This window comes from Triturus cristatus, chromosome 6 (genome assembly GCF_964204655.1).
Source record: "Triturus cristatus chromosome 6, aTriCri1.1, whole genome shotgun sequence".
Lineage (NCBI taxonomy): Eukaryota > Metazoa > Chordata > Amphibia > Caudata > Salamandridae > Triturus > Triturus cristatus.
Window position 1 is genome coordinate 1,872,483,692 of NC_140589.1, and position 23,818 is coordinate 1,872,507,509.

At 45.4% G+C, this 23,818-nt stretch overlaps 1 protein-coding gene across 1 annotated transcript in view; it reads right to left on the reverse strand.

Annotated features, from left to right (window-relative positions):
* Nucleotides 1–2,806: 2,806 nt before the first annotated feature.
* LOC146822248 (fucolectin-like) overlaps nt 2,807–23,818 on the reverse strand; it is a 69,483-nt gene continuing 48,471 nt past the window's right edge. The window contains exons 3-4 of the mRNA XM_085609443.1: nt 10,184–10,475; nt 2,807–3,930 (exon numbers count right to left, since the gene is read on the reverse strand). Of these exons, the coding sequence (XP_085465569.1) occupies nt 3,762–3,930; nt 10,184–10,475 (461 nt within the window). The 3' untranslated portion in view covers nt 2,807–3,761. The remainder of the gene's footprint in view (nt 3,931–10,183; nt 10,476–23,818) is intronic.

Below are 23,818 nucleotides of genomic sequence, written 5' to 3' on the forward strand. Positions count from 1 at the left end.
TGCCGAACATTCTTTTAGCGAACTACCCCCGCATGAGTTGTCCTATAGATTTGCGCTGCGCAACAACACATTCATTAGTATGTTACATCATTCTCATCAGACCAGCAATGCTACAAATTGTTGGATATGTGGCCGACTCCCTCCCTATCAGAAATACAAGGGAGTTCTGCCTCTCTTTCCGTATCCATTCAATTACAATGGCTCCTGTGGAGCATGGTTTAGTTTGATTAATTCCCTAGATTCAAATTCAGTAGTTTATCAAGACAACTGGGTTTGGGGAAACCTGAACCTAGTTTTACTTAAAGTCTGCTACCCTAACAAGGAGGGACTTCCCAAAAGAACAGGAACTGATCTAGAAAATGAAGTATATGGATTAGGTAACTTTACACTTAATCTCATGATCCTGAATGTTGAATCCGAAGCTACACCAATCTTGCCCGCTATGTCAGTATTTCCAGTTAGAGGCGAATTATGTGTAAGAAAGAATGGTTCAATTCACATGGGCCATAGTAAATGTACCACTGTAATAGAATTCAGTGATAAAGGCAAATCTACGTTTAGAGCTTCTCGTCACTCCTACTTCATCTGTGGTCACACCGCATACATACGCCTACCCCTAGATTGGGATGGTACCTGTTACATTGCATTCCTTCTGCCACCTGTTTTCCTAGCCCCGCCTGATTACCATAGGAATACCCATTTAGTACACAATAGACAGCAGAGAGATCTCCCGATTGTCGACTACACCGAAACAGCATGGGAGCAATACACAGATTTCAATAAAGGTTTCTTTCCCTACATAGGTACAGTCACTAATAGTAAGTTGATACGTAGATTAACTAGAACCCTTGAAGCAGTAGTGAATGAAACTACTTCCGCCTTAGGCAACTTAACAGAGGAGCAGTCTGCGATGCGGATTGTTGTTCTTCAAAATCGTCTTGTCCTTGACGTCATCCTGGCCGATAGGGGCGGAGCTTGTAGGGTCATCGGATCAAGTTGCTGTGTTTTCATACCAGAAAACGCGCCGTCAGTATATAAAGCCATAACTCGACTTCATAAGATCGTAAGCCAGATACATCAGAATCCAGGCACCTGGACTTGGTCCGGTTGGTTCTGGAGCGTGTTGTCAGCCTGGGGATGGAGGATCCTATCCTTCCTAGGTATTGGTTTACTCATTCTATTCAGTTGCTGCTTGTGTCTACAATGTGCGCCAGCGATTTGTGGTCTGTGTGCCACATCGTGTATCCCGCCTTCGAATTTTCACTCAAGATCCCGGAAGAAGAAAGAAGAACAAATGATGCTATATGAACAGATTGATGGATTGATGAAGATGGATATTTCATAAGGGTCCGTAGGGGACACGGAGGGAATGAGGAAATATGAATTTTATGGTCAATTGTGTCCCCTATCTTAGACCCCAACGGCTCCATGTACATGCTACAAGTACATGTATGTTCCCTCCAGTTCTAGCTATGAAGACGCAAATACATGTGCGTCCAACGTCAACATGTCCTCTTTCAGATCCGCCATGAATGGGTCAAATATTCCATTCCTAAATATGATTGACCACCGACTTTATATGGTTCACTTTTCTAGTTTTACAGTTCAGGCGAGTAGGCCCTGGATTCTGTCATCAAGCCTTTTCCTGCTTCTGCCTCTGAAATGCTCCAGCCTGGACCTGCATCCGTATCCATGAACTTTGTCCTACTCCCTGCGCGGCTAACGGTGCCTGACGCGGCCTGTTGCCTGCCAAAAAAACTGTATTCAGCCTTCAAGTTATCTGCTCCGCTCCTCACCCAATGCATTCCTGTCTAGTAGTTTAGGTAAACATCCTTCCAGCTACCGAGCAAAGAGCTTGGCCTCGCTGTCTTTTTGCAAGTAATTCATAGCCCCTGTTACCATGGAAGATTCCTGCCCCCTCGCATCTCATGTAGACACATAGACGCTTGTACATGCACTAACAGTCAGTATAGAATAGATTCCGTCCAAGAAACTTTTCCTTTTGGATAACACAGTTCCTTAAACAAAGATATTAGATACGATTTGGGATTAGGTTGACCTGACCCCCCAGACTTTTGTCTCCACATGTAGAGCTAAATGTCAATTCCCCTTCACCCTCTAGTTGCACGTCAATCACACGTCATGCGGCTGCGCGCGCATCTCTGCCAAATATTTCTGCTGACACTGCAGGACGTTTCTAGTATACGCCTGTATTTACGCCTACTTTTCATTACGTATGTGTATTCTTATCTGTATTATCAGCTGTTACGCCTCCTGCATCTGTCTTAATGCAATGCTTTTCTTATATATATTGTTACTTGTCAATAATGTATTGCCTATCCCTTCCTAAACCTTCGTGGTGATGGAATAAGATTGCCTAGTTCGAACTATGATTCCTTTGTAAGGAATAAAGCCCTTTTCAGAACCTCTAATACCACGGATTCTGCCTCTTATTTTGACTGAGTTATTCTTACTAGACTTTACCGCATAAAAATAGTACAATAATAGGGGTATAATTCTGACTCCAGCCTAGTGTGGACTGTCATGCCATGATTTTCCCAGGCGTGACATAAGGAACATCATGGCAATATGGTGGGATTTCTTGCATCATGTGGGTATCCACGTCATGATGGTGCCCACTCATGGTATAATGCTGGTTTAATACTGTCCCTTATACACTGATGGTCATTTTTGGCAAGTGTTTCCATCCATGGCATTCGGGGGTGATACATGGTCAATCAAGACACAATCTAATGGTACTGGCAGAAGTACATAAAGGCACCTAAAGAAAAAAGGCAAACTGATGTTTGAGCACTAAACAGCTTTAATAGAAGAAAGTTAGCAGGTAGGACAAAAATAGTATTTATCGTAATAAGATTTTAGTTTTGGGAACAGAGTTCATTTTTCAAAATGGTGTTTGATAGTGAAATGTGCCTATTTACATAAAGTGACAAAATGATGTTCAAAGGAAACATTACAGCATAACTTAGGATATATCTGAAGCATATATTTAAGCAATAATATCCATGTCCTTCTAAAAAGCAATTTTGTTTTAAAAATAAATAAATAAATAATTCTCCCAGTAGAACACACTCTTGTATGAATGAAAAATGATCGGCCACAAGAAATTTCATTTTATAAACTGCCCATGTCACATCTGTATTTTGCACAGACCATGTGCTGACAAATTTACCATCCTCCCAAAGGTTGCAGCCCTTGGAAAGAGTCATGGTTGGTTGGCACACCATGAAAAGAACTGAAATATTTCATAAGCGCCCCTTCAGAAAACATTTTTTTTTCAAATACATGTAAATATTGTGAAGGAAAATCTTCGAAAGGAATCTGAGCTTACTCATTTCGCTCACTCACTTGTTGCAGGTCAGTGGGGATATTTACACGTCATCACTTTCAAAGGATACCAATGGTGACAAAAATAAAACTGAAGTTCTGAAACCTATCCAATAAATACGCCCTAAATGTTTGCATTAATTGCGCTTACAAGTACACACAGCATCTGCATACAGATAATACTTTAATTGCAAAAAATAGTTACTGTCCTTGAAACAAGACAAATGATTTTTCCTGAAATAGTTTTGTAGGATAGCTGCTATTTTACTCTGACTATGGTACAATATTTCTTTACTTCTTTTACGTGGGTTTGCTGTTGGCCAACCGCACACTGGCTTATTGACAATCGCCAGTTGCTCTGCTATACGGGGCACATTTGAACGTCTGCGCGTGGAGGACACCGCGTTCTTTCTTCAGTGGGCAAGTTCGGCCTGCTCCTCGGAGTACGCATAGACCTCGACTTCGCAGGGGGTCAGGTACTCCCACCGACCCCGCACAATAAGGCTCACATAGCGCCCGATCATTCCATTACATGCAAATGTCTTTGTGGTTCCAGGAAGAATCGTCGATATCGTTGCACACCTGACAACAGAGGGAACATGGCACGAGTAAATACATGTGTGCTTCTGTTAGATCTCTACATATGTTCTGCTGCTTGTGGTATATCACACTCTGTTGAAACCATTAAACTATATAAAGTTCACTCATTCAGAAGACAGCTTCTCCCTCATCATAGGTCTTTATAAGGATTTGGAATACCTCAGTCCTATGCATCATGCTCGCCAGCCAGTGGACATTCATACCCTTATTTTCAATACTTTGTTCAATGTGAGATTGTCGCAGTTTATTCCTAAAATATCTAAAATACTTCATGCTCTTCAAACATCTCATTATTGTCTTAGTGCATTTCCAGACATTAATCGATTTTGAAGGGGTTCAAAGGTTTTTATTAAGAAAATGTCCAAGAAAACCTGTAGAAAATAAAACAGCAGTATTTTGCTACATTTACACAATCACAATTAAATGTGGTGGGAAAATTTACAAAGATTTTGTGTTGTAGTTACGTCTCTGTTTGACCCAGTCCCGATGTAAAAGACTTTTAGGTATTTACTAAGCCATGGCTTTGGCTTTGGTAAAAATAGTAAGACAATGCTGTTCATTGCGCTGCTAGCATTACTGTGCATACCGTAGGCACTCCATGGGCGCTGAAGAGGTGGATTACGATGTGAACCCAGATTTACATAGTGATACTGACATGGGTTTGTGCGAAAATGGTACACCTACCTGAGGCTGATGTAACAAAGAGAAATATCTTTCTTTCTCCTTGTTATATAATAAGAGAAAATTGCCTCAAATTACAGTTTTTATGCAGAAAAGGACCCCTTCATGACCACAATGCAGACAAATTTGCACTATGGTGCAAGGGTGCCGTGGTGGTGCTAGGTAGTCCAAAGTGCACCAGCCCATGGAGAGAGCAGAACTGGGCCATTTGTTTGAAGATATGGTACAGTTCTGCTCTCTAAAGGTGACAGTGCAGCAACTTTGCTTTCTGAGCTGCATTGTGCCACTTCTTTGTGTTTATGCCACAGGGTTTATTAGAATTGCACCCCAAATCTGTGTCCTACACTGCTCCTGGTTTCCTTCTTGTTATTATTTGGTATCAACTTTCCAATGTATGTGTTAGGAACTGGGCTTTTGTTGTGGTAGTCCCCCCCACTTTTTGCCTGGTATTTGATGCAACATTGACTGAAATGCACAGGGTTCCTGTTAAACAGGTCCCCAGTGCCAGTACTCCTGCCCCAAAAAAAAGACGTGTCAACTGATCCCCAAGTGACCAGGCCTTTAGCATCTCTGTAAGTCCCTAGTAGGTGGCACCTCTGGTACGTAAGGCATAGGTTCTAAAGAGGGTTCCTAAGAGCTGCAGCATATCTTGTGCCACTCTAAGGGACCGAGCATCAAACTCATACAGACTACCACTACACGCTGCATGACAAGGTGCTCTATACAACATGTCACACACTCTGTGTGCCATGTCCCCTAACACTGCATGGAATAACTGTAAGTCACCCCTACAGCAGGCCTTACAGCTCTAAGGCTTGGTTCATTATATAACAAGTGTGGGCGTAACTGCATGAGCAGATAAGCCCCTGTGCTCGCCAGTTCATTTACTGCCAGTACAAGTGATGACGGAAGCTATTTTGAAAGCATGTGCTGTATACTCGTGAAAACAAGTTCCCCAGCTACATGATGACTTCACTGAAAATAGAGATGTTTGGTATCAAACATCTGGTATTAATAAACCATACTGGTTCCAGTGATGCATTTATTGATGCATGCACCCAGAGGGCAACTTAGAGGTGCCCCTTGAAAACCACCCAACCTCTGGTGTGTTAACTGACTGGTCCTAGTCAGCCTGTCACCATATACGAGTTTCTTAATCCCAAGGGTGAGGGTCTTTGCTCACAGGAGGTCAGAAACAAAGCCTGCTCGGGCAGAGGGTGTTTATACTCCCAACCACAGGATGACCTGCAAATTAGCTTTCCAACACAGGGAGCTTCAAAAAGGCTTCCCTTACAGGAGTGGATGTTGACCCTCCCCCCGCACCTTCCCCCGTTTGTCCAGAGCCCGTTGGCCACCTGGACAGGCGGGAAAATGAGCAGTCAGATAGGTGCGTCCACCCTCAGGCTAGCACCACCCCTAAGGTGGGCTAGCTGAAGTGGATAACATTTTTCAGAGTCTACCATCTTGGTGACTGCAAGCTTAGGAACTCTGGTATAGGGTTATGCCCACTTCCCATAGGAAGTGGTCATATGGCGGCTTAGTGACCCCGGGGGTAAGTAGCACATTGGCTAATGCCCCTAAATGCAGCATTTAGGTGACCCCTGGCACCAGAAATTGGATTCCTGCTGACCTACTAAGAAGAAGGACACTGAAGAGCCATGAAAGCAAAGACTGATGAAGAAGCAACTGACTTATTGTAGTGCAAGCTTTTGTGCATCCAAAAGCCTGGGAGGACTGCCTTCCTTCAACAAAGGCCCAGGAACTCCCATGGAGTAGCTGAGCTGCTTCCCTGCATCCTGCAGGCACTTAAAGGGACCTGAGAGGACTTCGGACTGCAAAAACCCAACATTGGAAAGTACCACTACACCCGTCGCTCCAAGCCCAAGCTGAAGTGGACCAACAGTGCCAGTGTGGTCTACCAGCCCTCCAGAACCAAAGCCCACCTTGGACATAGTCTAACCTGGATTCCTAAAGCCGCCTGCAGCCTCTGTTTCCAGGCCCCCTCTACACCGACTAATCCGGATGACAAAAACCTGATCCCTAAGGACACCTCTGCACCCATCGCCCCTGGCCTGTGCAGAAGAGGACCAAAGGTGTCCCCAAGCATCGTGAGACCTGAGCCCCCAAGTTGGTTGAGTCTGACTGGTTTCTCAGTCCGAGCCTGCAGCCTCTTTTCGACCGGACTGATCCCCATAGGGGGGAACAACCTTTACAACGCAACTTTTACAACGCACTACACTTACAACGCAATTTTTACAACGCAACATCCACTACAACGCATTCCATTACATCGCATGACACTACAACGCATTTTTAAAAACTACCTTTACAACGCATTCCATTACATCGCATACTACCTTTACAACGCATACCATTACAACGCATAATATTACACTACACTATCCAACACTTACCCTACTGTTGCACCCCCTGAAGTTAGAATAGTAATTTTTACCCCTATACTATCCAACACTTACCCTACTGTTGCACCCCCTGGAGTTAGAATAGTAATTTTTACCCCTATACTATCCAACACTTACCCTACTGTTGCACCCCCTGGAGTTAGAATAGTAATTTTTACCCCTATACTATCCAACACTTACCCTACTGTTGCACCCCCTGGAGTAAGAATAGTAATTTTTACCCCTATACTATCCAACACTTACCCTACTGTTGCACCCCCTGGAGTAAGAATAGTAATTTTTACCCCTATACTATCCAACACTTACCCTACTGTTGCACCCCCTGGAGTAAGAATAGTAATTTTTACCCCTATACTATCCAACACTTACCCTACTGTTGCACCCCCTGGAGTTAGAATAGTAATTTTTACCCCTATACTATCCAACACTTACCCTACTGTTGCACCCCCTGGAGTAAGAATAGTAATTTTTACCCCTATACTATCCAACACTTACCCTACTGTTGCACCCCCTGGAGTAAGAATAGTAATTTTTACCCCTATACTATCCAACACTTACCCTACTGTTGCACCCCCTGGAGTAAGAATAGTAATTGTTACCCCTATACTATCCAACACTTACCCTACTGTTGCACCCCCTGGAGTAAGAATAGTAATTTTTACCCCTATACTATCCAATACTTACCTTAAATGCAATGTAATATTATGCGTTGTAATGGTATGCATTGTAAAGGTAGTATGCGATGTAATGGAATGCGTTGTAAAGGTAGTTTTTAAAAATGCGTTGTAGTGTCATGCGATGTAATGGAATGCGTTGTAGTGGATGTTGCGTTGTAAAAATTGCGTTGTAAGTGCATGCGTTGTAAAAGTATGCGTTGTAACGTCATACATGCCCCCATAGGATAACATAGGGCCCCCAACGTGAAAATCACCTCTGCACTCGGCTGCTACAGCGCTTCCTGAGGTGACCAGTTGGTGCTGCCTTGGACCTTGCCCCATACTCACTTTATGTCCCGGGAAGGGTCCCGTAAGTCAAGTGACCGATTGCAGCGTATGTTTTCATACTAGGTTAACACTGCAGCAAAGTGCTTCAATTACGACTTAAGGTACCAAAAACCTGTTTTCTTCAAAGCGGCTATTTTTACAATTTATTATTGCTATTTGCTATTTTATGGTCTTTACCTGAATCTGATGATCTTGGTGCTAAAGTTATATAAAGATAAGTGTTATTTATATAAATTGTTGTGGATCTTCTAATTGAGTTGTGTATTTTTTATTGGCTGTGTGTGTGCACCAGATGTCTAACACTCCTCTCCGATAAGCCTAAGGCTGCTCATCCACACTATCCCCTAAAAGACCACCTTAGGAATGCTAGAGCAAGTCCCTGTCAACTAATAAGGGAATACATGGGCTCTTTGTACAGTATACCTCTTTTTGGTATTTCATATAAAGACCCAGCTCCCTACAGTATGGGAAAACTTTAGTGGGTATGTTCATTGTTTTGAGCTTTTCATGCGAGTACTTTTTCATCCACGTCTTTCACTTGAGGGTCCATATGAAACAAATAACTTCTTCAGAACACAAATTATAGTGTTCATATATACTTCCTAGAAATGGACTTAAAAAACAAGAATGAATATTGATGGTATATTTGTTATCATTTCATTTCTCTTTGTGATCCAATGTTCATAAAAGTCTACTTCATTGTTCCAAATTCTCATATGGGATTAACACAGTTTGTAGTTCTACTTTTATAACCTTGACACAAAGCACTTTAAAAACATGAAGGCGTGGATATACGCAGGTTGGAGTGCATGATTTATAGGAATGATTTTAGAAAAACACATCCTACTGTTATATTTACAGTGCATAGAGGTGCATACAAATACAGATACGGGTTGGTGAACTAGTCCTGACATAATCTTAAAGGAAGAACTCAACACACAATAACTCAGTAATAACGCAGTTACTAGATTTCTTTTTTACCCACATAGAGCTAGTGCAGAATGCCACGGCCTGCAGAAACCTTGTAAATTTGGCCATGATATGTCCTGTCCGCGGTCCTCTGTAGAGCACCGGATCCAATGTGGGTATGTTCCTGTGTCTGTCAAGTCCAACACTGTCAGAGTTTCATGGAGTTTCCTGCCTTATATTTTGGAGGCCGTGGAGGCATGTTTCAAAGATTTCCAGCTTGAGCTCAGCTCAATCATACTCAGTGAAAATTCCAGGAATATGCAAGAGAGGGGACATTCTCTGATCTGCTTTACATTTAGGGAATTCCGTGTCCCCTTGTACCAGAGCTTTCCTCAACCATTCCATTTTTAGAACGATTTTTGTATCATTACAGTACAACTACCCTAAACGTACTAGGGCACACTGAGAAAAGACTACAGGATACAGTTAACTAACATACTATTACAGAATACCTGGTTGAACTATGTCCTGATGACGTGTGGCAGCGTGAAAGTGCTTGACACTTCACTGAATGTTTTTTTCACCATTTCAAGCCTTTGCAGATAATAAATGAAAAGGCAGGCAGCATGGAGGCATATCACGAGTCAGGTCTTGCCAATGTGCAACACTCACCTGGGCTCATTTCTGTACAAGCTCAAACGTTTAGCACTAAGTTGCAAACAACAAAATCTTTTGCAGCAAGTTGTCATTGGCTGCAACCTCAACATCTGCAACAGCACATTCTACTAAATCACATTTCAACACAAATGGGGCATTGAGTAAAAGTTTTCATGTCTCCACAGCCACAATTTCAAACACAATGTATCCATAAACCAAGATTGTAAGAAGGATGATGAACTGGTGGTTGGACGTGTATGGATGAAGGGTGGCCTGCATGGGAAAAGTTGACCGTTGTGCCTGAGGGCTAGAGAAGTGATCTAGACTGTGTCAGCTAAACACTCATGTGTCACAGAACAATAAAACAAATAGTGTGGGAGTCACAATTACATACTTACATCCAAGCCATTAGGGTATGGCTGTGTTATCAATGTTGTTCATTACACATTTTAGTGTATCACTGGATGCTCTCAAGAGTTCTCAAAGACATTCACTAGTGTTCAGAAAGTGAGCCCACCCTTCACATTAATACAAAGAAGAAACACACTGTAGTGGCTTTACCTTGGATTTGAATTCCCATCGTTGGTCAGGGAGTTGCCAATCAAGATTTCTGCTCCATTCATCCGTTCGGGGTACATGACTGTGTTGGTAATTGCCACACGCAGAATGATGTACCGCCTCAGCAAGTCCACCCTCCACCATGGAGACTGCTGATAATTTGTAATAGAGCAAGAGCCGTGGAAGTAATCGGAATCCAGATTCCCATCTATGGAATTGATGGGGCCCGCCGGCACAATCCATCCCAGAAACACACTGGACTGCGTAGCGCGGCCCCGCAGAGCCACGTTTTCCACTAGAAGCAGTACAAAGCAATCTGAAGTTACATCCAGCTCAGTTGAAGACAGTAGCCTACAATTTTCAGTATTCAATACATAGCGCAATGCGGCTAGCCCTCTATTTGCAGGGACTTTGGCCTCAATTATGGTTATGGAGTAATGGAAGATTCTCTTATTTCTTAAGAAGGAATGGCATAAACACTTGCAGATGTACTCTCCACTAGATTTAGCATACCCTCAAGATTTCTACCCAAATCTAACTCAGGAAATAGGTACAATAATAACTCTTAAATGCAGCTGAGTTTAAACTAAGTTACAAAATGGAAGCTCATAGACAATTCTAAATTAGTACAAACACAACAAGATGATTGATAGAGTGCTGAAACTTTTCAAACACTCATACCCAGTCAAGAGATCTAGGCTAAATCTTAGCTAAATCCATCATTCTTTTGCTCGCCATGCCAGTTTAGACCCAGCCATATGAAAATCAGTCTTGACCCTGCTTTTCATGGGAACAGTCCAGGCCACTTAGGGCAAACATAGCTGGGTCTAAACTGGGGTTGCATGGTGAGCAAAGGAACAAAAGATTTACCCCAAATTTCTTGACTAGGGGTGAATATTTGAAAGGTTTCAGCATTCTATCCATCATTTTGTTGTGTTTGCTATGTTGACCCTAAATGGCCCAGGGTATGCCCAGACGTGGGTCCCTTGCTCACTGTACCACTGGATTCAAGGTAGCCTGTCTGATGAGGGGTGACACCCTGAAACGGGTCACAGGATGCTTGTTTTCGGTGCAGGGTGGACCTGGCCTGGCAGTTCTGGCTAAACTTTTCCTATGAGGAGCAGGGTCAATGCTGATTTGCATATGGCTGGGTCCAAACTGGAGTGGCATGGTGAGCAAAAGAATGATGGATTTAACCCAGATCTCTTGACTTGGAGTGAGTATTTGAAGTGTTTGCACTCAATCCATGATCTTGTTGTGTTTGCTATGCTTGCCCTGAGTGGCCAAGGGTATGCCAGACATGGGTCCCTTGCTCGCTATGCCACTGGATTCAAGCTAGCTTGGCTGATGAGGGGTGATAACCCCGAAATCAGTCCCAGGATGCTTGTTTCTGGTCCAGGGAGGACCTGGCCTGGCTGTTCGGGCTGGACTGTTCCCATAGGGGCAGGGTCAATACTGATTTGCACATGGCTGGGCCCAAACTGGGGTGGCATGGTGAGCAAAAGAACAATAGATTTAATCCAGATCTCTTGGCTGGGGGTGAGCGTTTGAAAAATGTTAGCACTCCGTCAATCTTGTTGTGTTTGCTAATTCAAAGTTAGCAGCCAGTGTGTCAAAAAGCTGCTGAGGAGAGTGGAGTGGCCCCTTCAGGATGAAGAATCAAGTCAGTCAGGAGGCTATATAGAGAAGATTGGTGGTTTGGAGGACATCGGAATGGTAATACCTAAATGGGATGAATTCATTAAATTTTTATTGGAGTGAACGTGTGTATTTCGAGGGGTTATGCAGCCTCCCTCTTCCCCCCTAAGTCAATCACAACACTGCAATGGCAGCATTGTGATTGGCCAGGACGCCGTCCGTACAGGCATGTATGGGGAGGCCGTTTACTCCATGCAGGCTGCATGTAGCATGCATTGAGAAAATAGGAGAGTGCTCATGACTGGTTTGGTCGGCCCTGGGGCCGACCAAACAGTCAGCACCCATAACATTGGGCTAGCCACTCCATCACGACCCGCCCACCCACCCCCAACCAGGCATACGCTTCTTCTGCTTTCTCGCAGTGCGAGAAGCAGAAACGAAAAAATTGTATTTATACCATTTTACGTTTCTGCTTCTCGCACTGCAAGAAAGCAGTGGGGCGCCGCTTTGACGCCCACGTGAAGGAGTCACCCCTGAGGAGATCGGTTCTTACCGTTTGCTTTTCAGTTTAAGTGGTGTATGAGGGAACGAGGCTGCAGGCACGCAAGCGGAGCTGTGCGTTCGATTCGACGTGCCCTGACCGGCTCTGACTTCGTAAGCTCAGTGAGTGCAAAATGTTCATTTCTGCACTCATTGAGTGGATTGTCTCTTGACCAATTTGAGCCGCCGTATGTGCCAAGTAGCGTGCGGCAGCCATTTTAGGTGTTTGGGCAAATGTGTAGTAGCTACATGGCTTCGAGGCCACCATGCTTTGGGGGAGTAAGATCGACCGACTGACTAAACGAAGTGTTATCAGTCAGTTGGAGGATATCAGAGGGGCAGGGAGCAGCGAGAGTGTGTAGGAATGAATAAATAAATAAGAGAAAGTTCATATTTGAGAATAGTAGGCAGTTGAAGGAATTTATGGGGTAAGGTTTAGGAATTAAAGGATTACAGAGTGTTTTTGTGAGGAAAGTATATTAGTAAGTTATATTTTGTAGTGTGTAGGTAGTAAGGAAAGGTAGTTTACAATGGTGTAGGTTGAGGGTTCAGGTTTTGAAGACAGATTTCAGCAATATATGGATAAGATGTTTGGAAAGTTGACAGTGTCTATAGATAAGAAGATAGAACGTAGTGTAGAGAAAAGGTTGAGTTCAGTAGAGGATGAGATATTTTGGTCCACAGAGGAGGTGGAGGTTGTGGCCTGTGGGCCAAAAAAGGGAGGTGTAAAAAGGACAAAAAAGAAGAAAAATGTGGAAGCGAAAAATGGCTAAAGGGTCTGAAAGTAAGGTTCAGGAAGATTGGGATGCTATAAAGGCAAAAGGGGATGCTATAAAGCAAGAAAGAGAAGCCACAGTGTGGTGTCATGCAAGTGGAGATATGGAGCTAAAATGTTCAACCAGTTTTGAGGATTCGGATGATGAGGAGATTGCGCGGATGAGGAGAAAAGTGGTTGACAAGAAAATTACGTTACATTTGGGCGATTTTGAGGATCCTCTTGGGGAGAAGATGTTTGATCCTCTGCTGATACAGCACCCTTTATCACCACAGTGGATGCCAGCAGAACATGTGACAAAATATGTAACATATTGGATATGAAGGGAAATCCCTAAGGATGTCAGGACCCGGCTTAGATTGGAGTGTCCGAGGCCAAGCTTAAAGAACAAGGTAGCTTACACTCCTGACGTAGACCCAAAAATGTTGAGTTTTCTAAATAAGTCTGGCCGTGACCGTAGGAAGGGTTGTCAAGACAGGTTGCTTGATGTACTTGGGACCCTCACGAAGGTGTTAGATTTGTATGAGGAGGTGCATACAAATAACACAGGAGTGGATGTGGAAGAGCTATTGATCTGCTGTGTAACTCAAATACGGCCCTGTGCACTGAGAGGCGCAAGAGCATATTGATGAAGATTGACCCAAAACTGGCTGAATTAGCCAGTAAGGAGTTTGGTGAGCGGAGTGAAGGTATGCTCTTTGTCAGAGATATGTCAAGGTACGTGGGTACCTTTAATTCTTTGTAGATGGCACAAAAGGATATAAGAAAGGTTTTTGGTACGGGCGGGGTAATGCGGGCCAATTCACCGGCCGTGGTCAGGGAATCACGTGGGGTTCTTTCGCGAGAGGATTCAGACTCTATGGTTACAGATGTGGATATGGCTACAACTCCAGATCAGAACAGGGTGGGTTCTACCCAAAGAAACAGAGGGCAAGGTCCTATGGGATGAGTTCAGAGAGGAGAGGAACAGGCTCTTCAGGTAAGAGGCTGCAAAGACCCTATTTCTATCCATGTCAAATTGGGCGGCAAACTTGGAAACCGTAGAGGAATATTGTATATTTTTATTTACCTGGTTTGTTTATTGATAAGAAAGTTCGAATCATCACATGTGTAAATCACAGACAGTTCAACCTTAAAACATTAGGTACAGAGTGTAGAACATAGTTTGACAGTCATTCTATTGTGTCAAGCATAAGATGCTTCCCTCTAGCCATTTCCAATTCTGCAGTTGGAGATACACATAAGTTTCCACAATAAGCATTCCACCCACTCCACTTTCTGTCCCATTTCTTGGGGCATCCTCTGATTTTGAATACTTCTTTTTCCGCCACCATACATTTATCTAGCTCAGCCGCCCATGCGTTTACCGATGGCCACCCCCCATTTCACTGCAATAGCTCTCTTCACTAACACATAACCCAAGGTAACCAATTGTTGTTGCACTTCAGTGAGGTCGGAATATTCCCAAATATTAAGGAGCCCCAATGATGGAGTGAGAATAATCTGTTTATCTAGTGCGTCTTGCAAGTATGTGGTGGCTCCTTCCCATAAGGGACGCAGGGATGGGCAATCCCAGATAGAATGGTAAATGGTATCATCCTGGTAATACCACCGCAAACAAGATGCATCCTGTCGCATCCTAATTTTAGCTAGTGTAACCCCAGTGAGGTATGTTCTATGCAGGACTTTTAACTGGATCAGCCGGAAGCGAAGTGAAATGGCCACCTCTCTCGGTGACATTAGTGCAGTTTGCTAATCATTGTCATCAATGTCGCCAACGTCGGCTTGCCACCGGCTGCGGAGAACTAGGAAAGGGTCAGGTAAGTTATTACACAGCTTGCGGTATGTTAAGGAAATGGCCTTGTCAGGGAGTGATTCAGAGAGTAATCGATCCTCAAGAGGAGATGCTTCCGGGAGGTTGCTCATGTCTGGGAGAGCGGTCGTTGAGGCATGACGAATCTGCAGGTATCGAAACGCCTCCCCCTGGGCCATTTCGTGCTTCTCCTGCAGTTCCGGAAAAGATAGGACTCGTCCCTTTTTCACAAGGTGACCTATATTGGAGAGTCCAATTGCGTCCCATTTGTCAAACCGTTGGTGATGGCACAACAGTCCCAACTTCTGTGTGTACCACAATGGAGTGGACTGGGTTAGTACATCAGTCTAACCCAGGCGTTTGGTCGCCTGGTGCCAGATTTGCACCGTGCATGCCGTGGGGCCCACAAACCTCCCTTTCTGGGCCTTCGTGCAAAGGGCACCTAAATACCCTTCCCGGCCAATTTGGTACCTCTCTAGCATAGATGCGTGGTCCAGTGGACGATACAACCAGTGATCTACTTACTAGTTGTGAAGCCCAATAATAGAGTCGCATATCCAGGAGGGCGATCCCTCCATCGTACCACCCCTTAGACAATTTGTGTAATGGAATACGCGGCGCCCCTCCACTCCATAACAGTGATCTCAACTCACAGGAATATTGTATAGATTCCATGGAGGTTCTAGGACGGGGGGAGTCAGAGCATGCTGAGGTTTGCAAAGGGTCTGGAGGAGTTAGCGTCACAGGAGGTAAAGGCTTTGGCGGAAAGAGGTGCATTAGAGGTTGCAAAGGTAGTACCAGGGTGTTTCGTTAGCAAAATATTTCTGGTGGAAAAGGACAAAGTTATGAGGCCGGTGATAAATCTAAGAGAGTTGAACTATTGGGTGTGTTACAACCACTTCAAAATGGAGAGGGTCCATATGCTGAGAGATTTGTAAAGGAAGGGGGATTGGATAACCCGGTTGGATCTGAAGGATGCATATCGGACGGTTCCAGTGAGTGTGGAGCACAGGGATTATCTTCAATTCAGGTGGAATTGCAGGTGATGGCGATTCAAAATTCTCCTGTTCGGTCTGACATCAGGTCCATGGTGCTTTACGAAGGTGATGAGACTGGTAGTAGCATGGTTGAGGTCTAGGGGTATTCGTTTAATTGTGTACCTGGATGTTATTCTGATTATGGCGGAGGAAAAAACTTTGGCTTTGGAGCAGACAGAATTTGCTGGGAAAGTTTTGGAAGACTTGGGTTTCACTGTGAACAGAGAGAAATCGTGTGTGGGGTGAGATCAGGAGATGCAGTTTTTAGGTTTTCATATTCAGACCTTGGAATGTGTGTTGAAGTTGCCTATGGAGAAAGTGAAGAAGATTCGCAGAAAAGTGAAGAGAATAAGGAATGTGGAATGGATAACTTTGCGCCAAGTGGCAAGGTTGCTTGGACTGCTCGCGGCGTCAATTCAAGCGATATTTTCAGCATCACTTCACTTCAGGGCATTGCAAAGCCTGAAGGCGTATCACTTAAAACAGGGGGCGAAGTATTTGCAGAAAGTGAGGATGAATCGGGAGATTCAGGAGGAGTTGGAATGGTGGTTGATGAGTCTGGAAGCGTGGAGTGGAAGAGCAATCTTTGAGGAGGCCCCAGACGTGGTGATGGAGTCAGATGCGAGTCTGTATGGTTGGGGAGCAAGATGTGGGGTTATGACGACTGGGGGTCAGTGGTCCGCGGAGGAGAAAAATTTACACATAAATTGTCTGGAGCTCCTGGCAGCGTCCTTTGCAGTCAAAAGTTTTCTAAAAGGACAGGTCAAATGTTGTGTTCTGTTGAAGATGGACAATATCTCAGCAGTGCTTTATGTCAACAAATTGGGGGGGGCCTCGTTCAAGGGGTTTAGCAGAATTAGCAAAGGAGTTTTGGAGGTATTGTTAGGACAGGGAGATAATGGTGCAGGTGTAGTATATTCCAGGGTAGAGCAATATAGAAGCAGACTGGAATTCAAGGTATCTGAGGGATGTAAGCAGTTGGAGATTGAACAGGGGATGTTCCTAAGAACACGAGAGGTGGGGCCCACTGCAGGGGGATTTGTTTGCGGACAGGTTGAATGCGCAGTTGGAGAAATTTTACTCCTGGAGACCGGATCTGGAAGTGAAAGGGATAGATGCCTTTCTGCAGGAGTGGGGAACGGAGAGGCTGTATGCGCTTCCTCCGTTCTCAATGATTCAGAGAGTGTTGATGAAAGTGAGAAAGGAGAAAGCAGAAATGGTTTTCATTATGCCGTTTCCTTCCCATTAAAACTGTGGAAAATCTGCATTTTTCCCTACTTGCAAGTAGGATGTTGAGATAGGATTTCGTTATTTTCTATTCTGAAAAGCCTGTAGTTGATATTGGGGTGTTATACGGGGATCAATGGAGAATAATATCTGATGTAGGTGGGGTTGCAATGGCTATAAGCACAATGGACAAAGAAGCATAGCAGAAGTACAAGCCCAAAAGACCTAGATGAAACAAACCCTACATCATATGACACACTCAGACAGCATGAATGATAAAGAAAATGTGCACAACTTAAGGCACTAATGCCGAAATAAATGGCAATAAAACAACCCTGAATGTGATGTTAGCTGCAACGTTGCAGAACTCAATAACCCTACGAAGATTAGTGTAGGCATACCTCAATAGACATACAACAGAAGTAGCTGTGTTGAGGAAAACACACCTAAGTGACCCAGAGATTCTACACTACTAACAGCTTCTTCGCAAGAGATGTAGCCATTTTAATATGGAAATCTGTTGACTATGAACATGTGGTGACCTGAACGACCCGGAGGTACTTTGTGGCGAAAGGCAACCTATTTGACCTGCTGGTTATAATAATTAATATATATGGTCATAATACTTATTCTACTACCAGGTTTGACCAAATGATGTATATATGCTGAAGCTCCAATGAAAGGGAGGTGATAGGGGCCAGAAATTTTAATTTAGTCTTTCAGGACAGGTCCAGGCACGCCCAAACGCAGTCTAGCGCACTGTGCTCTTCCAGCAGGAATGATCTGGGAATGCTGGATCTAACAGGCACCTGGAATGATAAGTGCAGCAGCACTAATGCTTACTCATTTTAACCATCAGTGCATGACACCTCGTCCAGGATTGACTTCGGGCTGCACACAGGACCCACAGTACTTCCCCTGCACTCTATCTGACCGCTCAACAGTGGTGCTGAGTGCTGCATCCCCTGAGATGAATAACAGTTTACACCTCTGGTGGATTCCATCCCGGCTATCGCTGCTTGGGCTTTCAGTTTTGAAATCTCTCAAACAATAACAGATTCTTTTACATTAAATATTAACACTGTAAATACACAATATACTTTGTGGTAGGCCTTTAACATGGGCATTAAGGGTGCCCCTTTTGTATGGTCACCACCACACTTTTTTCCCCAATGACACAGTTCCCATGTTGGATTTGATGTGGCTTGCGCCCAGGTGGCTACCCCCAGCCTTCCTGTGCCCTAGCTGAAAGCAGCTGTTACCGCCAAGACAAGTATCTGACCCCCTGCCAGGAGGTGTGAACACTTCGAGGACTCAGAAGCAAAGACCTGCCTGGGAAGGAGATGTCACCTGGCTCACTGGCAGGATGGCTAGTGAAGTGGCACATGAAGGCGGTGAACTTCAACACTTCCACCACCTCTGATATGCAACCAGGCTGCATTCCAAAGAAGGAAACACCCTGCACCCAGGCACATTTGAACCCAGGCAGGTGGGAAAATTAGATAGTTAGGAGGCGCACACCCCAGAAGGCTATCCACACACCTAGGGTGGGGTACCTGGGCTGTACAGCCAAAGATGTGTTCTGCCATTTTTAAAAATGGCAGAATAAAGGTTTCGGGGTAGAAAAGGTGGCACACATCCCCTGACATGGTCACCTCAGGGGCGAATTAGCTGCTGGGGCACGTAACCCATTGGCCACTTGCACCTACACCCCTAACACCACTAAATCTAGGCTTAAGTGGCACCAATTACACCAGAACCTCAGATCTGCTTGAATTGCAATCAAGGCAAAGAAGAGACCCATGACAGCGACTTCAGGTCCTGCACGCAAAGGTGTGATAATCTGCAGCTATGGCTACCACCCTGCAAATGCACAACCCTGAATCGTCCTGGACCAGCGTTTGGCTCCAAAGGAAAGAGGAACCTTCCTGCAAGCAAAAGGCAACTCAAGACCTCCCTTGGACTAGAAGTACTAGTCCCCTGCAGCCCGTAGGAGAATCGCACTTCCGGAATCAAAGAATCACTGCCCATCAGGCCTACCGAGGGATCGCCAAAAAGTAAAATGTCTAGTGCATTGAGTTAAATGTAGGCCTGACCTCCAGCAAGTTGCAGGTGGCTACTGTTTCCCCGGACTCTAGGATGTCGAAGTAACCAAAAGCTGTGTTTTGCTACTACCAAGGCTTATTGATGGATAGTCAGACTACCACCACCTTTTTTGGACGCTGCACCTCGAAGGAACCCGGCAACAGCTTCAACACCCTCCTCAGTGGCCCCATTGGAGAGTTTTTGTACCCCTTTCTTCACCAGTACCGTCCAAGCAGCAAAATCAGCACCCAAGGTCCTGCTTCCAGCACCAGGGACAGCAAGGACAACTCTGCACCCAGGCCCTAGGAGCCAGGGAAAATTGTGTGTAGGAGCCTGGTCCTGGGACCTGCATCACCTTACCCCCCCAGTGGTTTCCACTGGACTTGATATGAAAGTGACCAAGTATCACTATTGTGTTTTCCCATTGACTCCAACATTATCATTTTGCAAGAGTTAAATGCACTGATTGTTTTCCATAACTCAGCTTATATTCATCTGATTGTAATCTTTTTGGTGTATAAAATCTGGTCTACTTTTATAAATTGGTGTTGGATTTCTTTCAAGTCGTGTCAATTACTTATCGTCCATGTTGGCAGTATGAAATGCTTAACACATGTTCCTCTAGTGAAGCATGACTGCTCTGTGCCACACTATCAGGACTGAACTGGGGATTTATTAGTGTGAATCCAAGGAAACTATTTGGGGTAACATGCAGGTATTGCATAGAGAAGCCTAACCAGCCTCACTGCATAATACTCACTTTCCTACTGGTCTACAGTAATTTCAAACAACCACACAACCCCAAGGACATCATCACCACCTGCCGACGCCAACCAAGACACTCTCCTAACGAACTGGAGAACACTCACAAGGGCGATGCCACTGCAATCAAGAAAACTGCCCACTCCTGGTCCCCAACAGACCCTTGCCCCATTACATCTGCAACATGGGAGGATGACTGATTAGCAAAATTCTCACCCACATCATCAACTCCTCCATCATATCACCACCTTCCCCAAAGACTGGAAACACACAGTAGTCACAGCCCTCCTAAAAAAACCTTCGGCTGACCCCATAAAAATGAGCAACTTCTGTCCTATTTCCTTGTTATGTTATGTTAAATAGTTTATATGAATCACCCCCGAGGGGGTCTCTCGGCGCTTGCGGAGCTGTGAAAGATAGGCGGTAAGATGTTATTCTAAAAAGAGGGTGGTTTTCAGAGTCTTTCTGAATTTGAGGTAATCAGAGCATTGTCTTAGGGGTAGGGGGAGTTGGTTCCACGTTAAAGGCGCTTGGTAGGAAAAGGTTTTAACTCCTAACCGTGTTCTTTTTATCCTTGGGATTAGCAACAGGGATTTAGAACGAGATCTCAAGTCTCGTCTGGGGATATATTGGTGGAGCCTCTCCAGAAGATACGGGGGGCCAGGACCCCACAGTGCCTTGTGCGTCAGGCAGCAAAGCTTAAACTTCATCCGTTTCCGCACTGGCAACCAGTGAAGTTGTTGAAGCAGAGGTAGTGAGGCTGACCTGTAGGGTGCCTTAGCGACTAACTGTGCTGCGGTATTTTGTACCACTTGCAAACGGCTAAAGGCGGTCTCATTTGCGGCAACCATAAGGGCATTACAGAAGTCCAATTTGCTCAGTACAAGAGCCTGTACAAGTGTCTTACGGAAAGAGTCCGGAAGGTAGGGTAGGGCTTTCCTCAGAAGGCTCAGTGCCTGAAAGCAAGCGCTGACTGTATAGGAGACATGGTCTTTCATGGTCAAGGCCTGGTCAAGACGCACACCTACGTTTTTTGCTGTCATTTTAGGGAAAGGGGCAGAGCCCAGTTCGGTTGGCCACCAGGTAGGTGACCACAGAAGGGGAGCATCTCCGAAGAGAATAATTTCCGTTTTGCTGGCGTTCAACTGGAGAAAGTTGCTGCTCATCCACTGCGAGATGGCCAGCATACCCGAGGAGAAGGATGCTTGGGCTGTCTGAGAAGATTTGTCAAAAGGAAAAATAAGGGTATCATCCGCATAGGATACAGGGATGAACCCGAGTGTTCTCAGAAGTGAGGCCAAGGTGGCCACGTAGATATTAAACAGCGTAGGGCTCAGACAGGAGCCCTGTGGCACGCCCTTGGTCAGTTTTTCAGTGGTGGAACGGAATGGGCCCATATTGAGAGTTTGGGTACGGTTGGAAAGGAAGCTGGTTACCCATTTCAGCGCCGATCCCCCCAGTCCTGTCTCCCTTATTCTCCCGAGCAAGGTATGGTGGTCGACCGTATCGAAGGCGGCGGAAAGATCTAAAAGGACCAGGAGGGTAGACTGTCCTTGATCTAGCGCGAGCCTGATGTTGTCAGTAACGGCTACCAGAGCGGTTTCCGTGCTATAGTTTGCACGGAAACCCGATTGAGACGAGTCTAGGTAGCCAGTTGCTTGGATGTGGTCGGAGAGGTGTTTGTTCACATGTTTTTCAAGGACCTTACTCAGGTAGGGGAGGAGGGAGATAGGGCGTATGTTGGAGAGGTCGTCCATAGAGGCTTTGTTGTTTTTTCGCAGCGGAATGATCTGGGCCGCTTTCCAGATGGAGGGTACCAGGCCTTTTTCAAGGGAGGAGTTGAGTAGGGGACTGACGGAGTCTGCAAGCATGTGAGCAAGGGAGGCCGAAATCTTTGCGGGCATGACATCTAGGGGAGAGCCAGATTTGACCTTGCACATAAGTGCTATGGTCTCCTCACGTGAGAGGGGAGGGAAGGTCAGCAGAGTTACACGATCAGCGTTGGGGGGTTCGGGGGTATCGGCTGACGTAGATGTGTGGCATGATTTTGGGAATTTGTCGTATATGGTATTGATTTTTTGTATATAGAAAGAGCTAATTTTATTGCAGAGAAACTGAGAGGGGTTGTCGTCTAGATCACAAGCTTTAGGGCAGATAAAATCTTTCAGAATTTTATAGAGAATTTTGGGAGTGTTACCTGCCTGACTCAACTGATGAGCTATGTGGGATCTGCGGGCCTGTTTGATGTCATTGTGATATAGAGTAAGAGCGGCTCTGTAGTTCTCTTTGTCGGTATCACGGTGGGTGCGACGCCACCTTCTTTCCAGGTTTTTGCAGCGGCTTTTAGTCTTGTGTAGTTCGGGAGTAAACCATATGGCCAGGGTACTTCTGGGATCTTTTGAACAGGTCTTTAAGGGGGCAATCTCGTTAATGGTTGCTAGGGCCGTAGTATTGAAGAGAGTGAGGTTTTCTTCGAGGTTGTTGGTCGGGGGATACCTGGGCGGTGTGAAAGCTGAGGGAAAAGACTCAGGGCTGATTTTATGCCACTGTCTGTAAGAGAATAGAGTATGTGCTACCATTGTGGGGGGCGCGTGGAGCCGCTGCACTTGAAAATTAATGAGTGCATGGTCCGTCCAGCACACAGGACGTGGGGCTTCACAAGTGAGCCGAGGAGTGTTAGTGAAAATGATGTCAATAGTGTGGCCTGCTGAGTGAGTAGGGCCACCATTCATTTTGGTAAGCTTCAATGTAGATAGGTCGGCAAGAAAGGATGATATTTCAGGAAGCGCAGAACTTTCGCTATGTATATTAAAGTCTCCTAATAGAAGTAAATTGCTAGTGGAGATTACATGGGGGGCTATTATTTCCATAAGTTGTGTGGAAAAATCCGTGAAGGGGTCCGAAGGCCGATACAACAGTGCCCCTCTCCATAAGTCGTGGGGGACCACTTCCATCCTAAAGATCAAAATTTCGATCTGTGCATTAGTCCGTTGTTCGAGAATCGTGATTTTTACGCGCTCGTTATGAATAATAGCGACCCCTCCTCCAGTTTTAGACTGCCTGTCGAGTCTCTGAATCCTATAGCCTTCTGGAATGGCGACCGAGATTCCAGGGCCACTAGAAGGTTTCAGCCATGTCTCGGTCAGAAAACCCACATCGGGCGATTCGGTGTTTAGTATGTCCCAGATCTCTATGGCGTGTTTGGGGAGAGATCTTACGTTACCCAGAAACCCTTTCCAAGTGTTGCGATGTTTAGAGTGAGCAGCCTTAGGGGTCGGGGTATAGCCGGTAGTGTCAGCAGCCAGGGGGGCATAGGTAGCTGTGACGAGCTGCCCAGTAATAGGTGTTGAAGGGGCATTTTGTGGGATTTCTATGGGGATTTTGCTGTGATGTCTGCATTGAATGCAGGAAAAAGGCCCTTCCAGATATTGCAGCCCCCCATTGGGGCACAGCAAGCTGGGGGAATGATAGTTATCCCGATTTAGCCGGAGCTCTGCCCCACTGTATGTGGGGTTGCTCTGGCCAGGATTAGAGGCCGCGTTGGCATCGTCACAGGCGCCTGGCGATGTTCTGGCGCGGATGGGCGCTGACGGGCTTGCCTTTGGCGCGCCCGCTGCGCGCTCCGGGAACCATCTGCTTTTAAGCAGTGCGGCAAGAACTAGTGCGCTGACCTCCCCCCCTGGCCGGAAGTACCTCCCTCCACTCAATCGGGACAACCCGTGGTGGACCGGGGAGAACGGCTCGGGGGAGGAAGCGCGAGG